We start from the raw sequence: 7,839 nt of genomic DNA on the forward strand, positions 1-7,839 counted from the left end.
TATACAAACTCGCACACATATACACCTCATATACAAACACACACCGACAAAAACACAAACATACTGTATACAGACTCATATACAAACACACACCGACAAACACACAAACATATAAAGACTCATACACAAACACACAAACATATACAGACTCATATACAAACACACAAACATACAAACTCATACACAAACACACACATACAAACATACAAACTAATACACAAACACACACATACAAACACACAAACATATACAAACTCATATACAAACATACAAACACACAAACATATACAAACCCAAACACATACACAAACTCATATACAAACACACAAACATACAAACTCATACACAAACACACACATACAAACACACAAACATACAAACTGATACACAAACACACACATACAAACACACAAACATATACAAACTCATATCCAAACATACAAACACACAAACATATACAAACACACAAACATACAAACTGATACACAAACACACACATACAAACACACAAACATACACAAACTCATATACAAACACACACATACAAACATATACAAACTCACACACACACAGACAAACTCATATACAACACCCACTGACAAACACACAAAAATATACAAACTTGTATACAAACACACACATACAAACATATACAAACTCACACACATACACAAACTCATATACAAACACACACATACAAACATATACAAACTCACACACATACACAAACTCATATACAAACACACACATACAAACATATACAAACTCACACACATACACAAACTCATATACAAACACACACATACAAACATATACAAACTCACACACATACACAAACTCATATACAAACACACACATACAAACATATACAAACTCACACACATACACAAACTCATATACAAACACACACATACAAACAAACAAACACACTGACATACACAAACTCATATACAGACATACAAACATATACAAACACACACAAAGTCACACACAAACATATACAATCTCTCTCTCTCTCTCTCTCTCTCTCTCTCTCTCTCTCTCTCTCTCTCTCTCTCTCTCTAACAAACACACGCGCACACACACACACACACACAAACATATATAAACTCTCACACATACACACATCCTAACATATACATGCACACACACACAAACAAACACACACACTTCCACATATACCCGCACACACATTGGTGTTCTACGAACACTTTTTGTCTGTTAAAATGGCTTAAAATTCATTGGTTGTCAAGCGGATTACATTTCCATTTCCTCTGGCTCATGTCAGCGTTTTCCTCTTCCTCAGATCATGAAGAATATGTGTAAGCAGGGATACAGAGATGCTTTACACTTCCTGAAGACTAATGGCAAGTCAAACTAATTTATCCACAGTTATTTCCTACATCAGCATATTTCACCCAATCAGAACGCTTCATTTACTCCTGAATATGAGCAAGTGTCACTGTTATCATGTTTATGGAATAGCATTTATCATCCGCTCGCTGCCTCACACCTGCGTGGCTGAAGATTAATTTAGTCACTGTTGAAGTGAGGTGAATGGAGATTTGTGTTAGAGAGACCCTTAGTGGCCGATACTGGCAGTGACATCTAAAATCCTACATTTATGGTGACCCTATCGTGAAAATAATAAGGGAGCACAACCATCTGTTTTTAATGTTTAAGATAATATATTTGAACCAATATCGTTAACTCTAATATTTCTCAATACAAAAAATCATGATAAATACATTTTTATAATTATTTTTTTGTTTGATTGTCTATTTCATACAGACTATAATAAATGTGTTTGTTCCCAGCAGAAGATAAATAATTTTTTATTATTTGCGTGAATATTTGTGTTATTATAGGTTTGTTACAGTATCGCAGCCCACACCGTATGCTTGCCGTTGCTGGTGGGGGACCTGAGGAAGACTTTGACCATGATGATGATGAAGAAGAGTCACAGAGAAGAGATGACAGCATTAACGCAAGCATTGAGGAACACATCTTTGAACATCTGCCTCCTCAAGTACACAAAGGTGACTTTTCATTATATAATATTGTTATATCATGCTGATACTGTAGTTCATTTATACAGTATAACATTTAGCAATTTATACTACGGTATTTAGGCACTACCATAATTCATTTGTATAAATAACAATCTATGCACAAGCACAAAAAGTATCATGAAATGATGGGTATGTTTTGGACATGCACCATCATAATACTATGGTATTGTATATATAAGTACTGCACCATAGTACTTTTCTAATATTTTAATATAAAGTATTTATGCTTTAAAATAAACCAAATGGTTCTCTGACTGAAATCTATGTGGTCTCTCTGAAGCATTGGTGGAGGCGTGTAAGGATAGGTGGAGCCTGTCGCAGTCACTAAGCAACCTGCTGCCAGTCAGGATGGTGTCGGCCATCTTGTTACCCTACACACTTCCTCTAGAATCAGCTGTGTCTTTGAGCATCAGGTAAATCAGTACTGACGCTAACTAGTATTTCATAAAGTGTTTAAATTAAGAGTTTAAAGGGATCACCCAAAAATGTAAATTCTGTCATCATTTACTCCCTCTCATGTTATAAATCTGTTTAAATGTCTTTGTTCTGATGCCCACAGAGTAAGATATTTTGAGGAATGTTTGTAACCGAGCCGTTCATGAGCCCAATTCACTTCCAGAGTATTCTTTTTTTCTACTATGGAAGACAATGGGGCTCATGATCGGTTTGGTTACAAACTGGAACAAAGAAATTTATACAGGTTTGTATATGAAAATGAATGATTTTCATTGTTAGATAAAAAAATAACCTTTTAAGAATTTCTGCATGTTTGCAAAAAAATAAGGTAAGAAAGCTGTCACAAAAAGCAAAAATTTGTACCTAACTGGGACATATTAGGACCTTTTTAAAGTGTACCGTCCCAGTGACAGCTTACAGTTTTTTTCTGACAGTGTAGCATAAAATATATGCACAATTTTTGTCATTTAAGAAATAAAACGTTTGTTTGTTTGAAAGCAGAGGGTCTGTTCTTTACCGAGCCCCTAAGGTGACATTGGAGTAAAAAAATCTAAAGTTTAGTTTCATGTGTTCACGTGAAACTTTCATGTGCTCACGTAAAACTTTCATGTGCTCACGCAAAACCTTTATGTGCAGAATTTTTTTTAAGTTTAGTTTCGCGTGAAACTATGGCGTGCTCACTTTCGCCTTCACGTGAGCACGCAAAATTAAACTTTAAAAAAAAATTCTGCACATGAAGGTTTCGCGTGAGCACATGAAAGTTTCGCGTGAGCACATGAAAGTTTTACGTGAGCACATGAAAGTTTCACGTGAGCACATGAAACTAAACTTTATTACATTTTGCCTCCTTGTCTCTTTAGGGGCTCTGTAGTTCTTTCATTTGATATATTTTATGTTTATAAATTTATAGAAGAACATTTTCTTGGAAAGCATTTTGTGAAAATCACAAAAAAGCTGGAGGGATACCATTGACTGAGTAAGATCATGTGAAATATTAAAATCAAACTTTGATACAACAAATCATTACACCAAAAAAAATGTGCTAAATAGCACTAAAAGCTCTTAATCATAGAGAGGAACCATTTTTTAGTGCTATTTATTGTAGTTCTAAACGTAGTTTCGAGAGGAGCCTAAACATTCAGGTCTGTCAATCATCATTATGGGCGTATATAAGGCAGCCTTCCGGCCTCCGGGTCCAGCTGCAGTTTTTCCGGCATCCCACCTCCTCCCCATCTCCACCTTCACTGCTCTCTTTCTTCCTCTGTGCATTTCTGTTGCAAGGGGGGGTTGAACTTGGGGCTCGAGCCCCGGCCTCAGGTTCGCTCTCTCTGAAGGTTCAGAGCTCAGCTGTAGAGCTCCCTTCGAGGACAGCAAGCAAAGTTTGTTTACCATTAATCATTAAGATCTGAATGCGCAGGCGAACTATTGAAGCACCTGTAAAGCTCATATGAAGAACCATCCGGGGGTGATATAGCACCACCATAACACCAAATATGGTTCTATAGCACAATATGGTTCTACACAGGTGCCACACAGGTACTACATAGGTGCTATATAGCACTTAAAATGGTTCCCCTATAATTACGAGCCAGGGAACCTTTTTCAGTGCTATTTAGCACCGTTTGTTTTTTTGAAGTGTAGATTATGAGACTTTAACCTGGATTTCACATATTGTGTCCTTCAACAAATATTATGTGGATCACATAATCAATAAGTACGACAAAGTTTCAAAATTAGCGCAATTGTTTGATCATTGCATTACATCGCAAAGGTAATGGGTTTGATCCTCAGGGAACGCACATACGAATAAGATGTATACTTTGAAATGCACTCGAAGTTGCTTTGCACTGCAAAAATGACTTTCTTACTTAGTATTTTTGTTTTGTTTTCAGTACAAATATCTAAAAAATATTTATTTTCTTGATGATCAAAAGGAACTAAGAAAAGAAGTCTTTACTTAAAACAACCCAAAAAATCTGTCAATGTGATAAGCAATTTTTTCATGATTTTTTTTCTTGAACTTTTCTTGAATTTAGTGTGCAGTTTTTTTTTTTTTGCTTGTTTTAAGCACAAATTCACTTAAATTTGATGTTTTTTGTCTAAAAACTAGACTTATTTTATTAGTTCCTTTTGCTCATCAAGAAAATGCATCCTAATTTATAGATATTTGTACTGAAAACAAGACAAAAATACTAAGTAAGAAAGTAATTTTTTGCAGTCTGAAAGCATCTGGCAAAATGCAAAAATATGAAATTGTAGTTTTATTCACTGGACAGTAAACTACAATATATTTTGTATGTATTTTCTCTCTCAGACTGTTAGAGTGGTTGCCAGATATTCAAGAGGATGTGGGCTGGATGAAAGAGCAAACAGCGAAACTGCTGCAGAGTTTGTGTACACAAGCAGGAAAGAGCATGTCGCAGCAGGTGTCTGCACGGTGAGACAACATGCATGTGGGCATACAAACGCATACGCAAAAACCTTTCACACACTAAGACATGGCACTCTTTCCACTGAACGACTCTTGAGTGGTTGTTTCTGTTCAACAATAACACACAAACAATTCTTTTGATTTCACAAACAAACTTTGACAATCTGAAAGGTTGTAAAAAACATCCATTGTGTTCTCTGTCCCATACAGCTTTTTATATCAGCTGCAACTGAAACATTCCCAGTCCCTCCCGGCCAGCTTCAGCGCGGCACACCTGCTCCCTGGTTGGATCCGTGGTGGCAGCTCGACCGTGCTGGACGCCATGATGCGATTGGATCAGTACCAGCGTCAACTCCTGCCAGGTTTCTTCTGTGTCAATCTGGACATCAGAGGCTCTGTATCCACCAGCTCAATGAGGCACCAAGACACAGACGAGGGTCTTAACATGCGTCCACTCCAACCTCCTAACACCAACTTGCTTCCTTAACAATAGCGATATTATATCCCACAAAGGAGTGACATATGAATGTGCTGAACTTTGAACTTTGATTTCAGGGCCTGATGGTTTGCATCATCCGAATGACATTTCATCGAATGCTCTGAGATTTATTCGCTTTGTTTAATTTCAAGAGGAATTTCTGACTCATGATTGTTTGGGAAATATACATTATGTTTCTGCTTTTAAACCCCCAAGAACGCTGTCCCGTTTAACATCTGTTGTAAGTGCACTTAGTGTAACCACAATGAAAAAAAAAAAAAAGGAAAAGGATACGCAAAATGTTTTTTTTTGGGTTGTGTTGATTGTGATTAACGTGCAGTGTTGGGGAAAGTTTTCTTTTAAAAGTAACACATTACAATATTAAGTTACTCCCCAAAAAAGTAACTAAATGCTTTACTTGGTTACTTTTCATCGCAAAAATGAGATTCAGTTTAATTCAGTACGTTTTTTTATTAATAATTTTTTTCGAATTGATTAAACTGAAAAGTAACTTGCATTACATTACTTGCATAGAAATAATTGCGTTTTTTTTTTCATGAAAAAGTTACTTTTAAGTTACTTTTCCTAAAGCCCGGAATACACTGCACGATTTTTGCCCTCCTATAAGACTTCTTATCCCTCCTTATCACACTGTGCGACATGGATCGTTTAAACTCGGGTACAAGAGGCATGTAGACTGTACGATGATGACACGGAAGCTTCGGCGGCAGCGCCACACATTGCGCAACGTCACCAGCATGCGCTCGTGGTAAACAAATACCGGCGCGCAGGTCGTAGCAGCAAACCCACTGTGCGGTGATCATGCTGAACTATCGTAGACTATCTTTGTACGCACGACCAGGAAAAAGTCCGTCTTTGAAATAATCTCATTGTACAACATAGGACCAGCGATGAAGAGCCACGATCACAGAAATCGCAACGATTGTTTCACGATGGCAATCTTTCGTCTGGGACAGCCAATAATCGTGCAGTGTATCCCGGGCTTAAGGCGTGCATGCATATAATGCGTAATTCTATGTGACTACGTCCAGTTTAATTCAGTTTCGGGGTTTTTTTTATAATCAAATTAATTAAACCGAAAAGTAACTCCCATTGCTTTTTTGAAAAAGTAACTCAAATATTAATGTGTACATTTATGAAGTAATGCGTTACTTTTCTCGTTACTTCAGAAAACTAATATTATTACGTAATGCACGTTACCCCCAACACTGTTAATGTGTGCCAAACACTGAACATTCCTTTATGACTATCAAAAAAGAAATGTAAAATATCTCAGAATGTTCCTGAATGTGTCTCGCGTGTCGCAGAAGTAAGAAATTAGGAGATCAGATGCAAAAGCCGGTAAACGCCACCTCCGACTCTCGAATGAACGTATTATACGTTCATCAAATACTTTTGCTTAATTTCAGCCTCAGGTCATTCAGAAACACTGGTTTGGTGGCAGAATCTGAGTCTGATAAAAATGCTTATTTATAAGAAAACATATCTGACGCACTTAGAGGGTTTTGCATCTAATCTCTTTAAATGTCATTTCTTTGAGTGTTCTTGAATGTGTCGTATCGTAAGAAATGTATTTTCTTTCAGAATGTTACTGTATGTGTTTTGGATGCTCTGGTCAGCAGTATTTATATTTTAAAGGATGTGTAAAAGGAGTGCCAAACGTGCTCAGTATTTCTAGACTAGAAGTTTTATTTTTGCACCAAGGGCTATGATTAAAAACACCATGTGACCACACGCCACTGCAATGCAACCATCACGGCTTCACCTACACTGTACAGTAAAGAATATGGGTTTATGTGTATAGCATATTTCACTGTTTTTGTATAGTTGTGTCTTATCTAACTTTTTCTTGTTAGGTCCCCAACGGTTATTTGTTTTAAAGGTTGCCAGACACAGATTAAAGAGACTGATCTAATCTGTTAATCCATGTAAATGCTTTATAATCTAGGACCGGATTTCTGGTACAAGCCATACAATGAAGAACACCTAATCTGCTAATCGTGCAAATCCAAGATAATTTCTGCTTTGTGTTAAAGTCAGTATTCTAATGTAATCAACTTATAAAAGTGGTTAAAATACATAATAAAGTTTATTGACACAGAATTTGCTGGTATTTTTATAAGAAATTTATTGAAATTTAAAGCGTTTTAATGTTAAATTGTAATTGTTAACCCATTAAAGACATGATTCACACAAAAATAAAAATCCTCACATTACATCTTGTTGTTTTTGTTGTATTAATTTCTTTGTTTTGCTGAACAAGAGCCCAACAGCATTATCCAAATCTACAAAATTGGATAAATAACTTTTTTTAATCTATTTTAGATGTGTATATATATATATATATATATATATATATATATATATATATATATATTTTA

At 36.0% G+C, this 7,839-nt stretch overlaps 1 protein-coding gene across 2 annotated transcripts in view; it reads left to right on the top strand.

Moving 5' to 3' along the window:
* Window positions 1–7,674, top strand: part of pnpla2 (patatin-like phospholipase domain containing 2) — a 13,659-nt gene extending 5,985 nt beyond the window's left edge. For both annotated transcript variants that reach the window (XM_065277494.2, XM_065277495.1), the window contains exons 5-9: window positions 1,307–1,367; window positions 1,869–2,039; window positions 2,353–2,485; window positions 4,843–4,965; window positions 5,170–7,674. In XM_065277494.2, the coding sequence (XP_065133566.1) occupies window positions 1,307–1,367; window positions 1,869–2,039; window positions 2,353–2,485; window positions 4,843–4,965; window positions 5,170–5,446 (765 nt within the window). In that variant the 3' untranslated portion in view covers window positions 5,447–7,674. The remainder of the gene's footprint in view (window positions 1–1,306; window positions 1,368–1,868; window positions 2,040–2,352; window positions 2,486–4,842; window positions 4,966–5,169) is intronic.
* Window positions 7,675–7,839: the final 165 nt, after the last annotated feature.

The sequence above is a fragment of the Paramisgurnus dabryanus genome, chromosome 23 (assembly GCF_030506205.2).
Source record: "Paramisgurnus dabryanus chromosome 23, PD_genome_1.1, whole genome shotgun sequence".
Lineage (NCBI taxonomy): Eukaryota > Metazoa > Chordata > Actinopteri > Cypriniformes > Cobitidae > Paramisgurnus > Paramisgurnus dabryanus.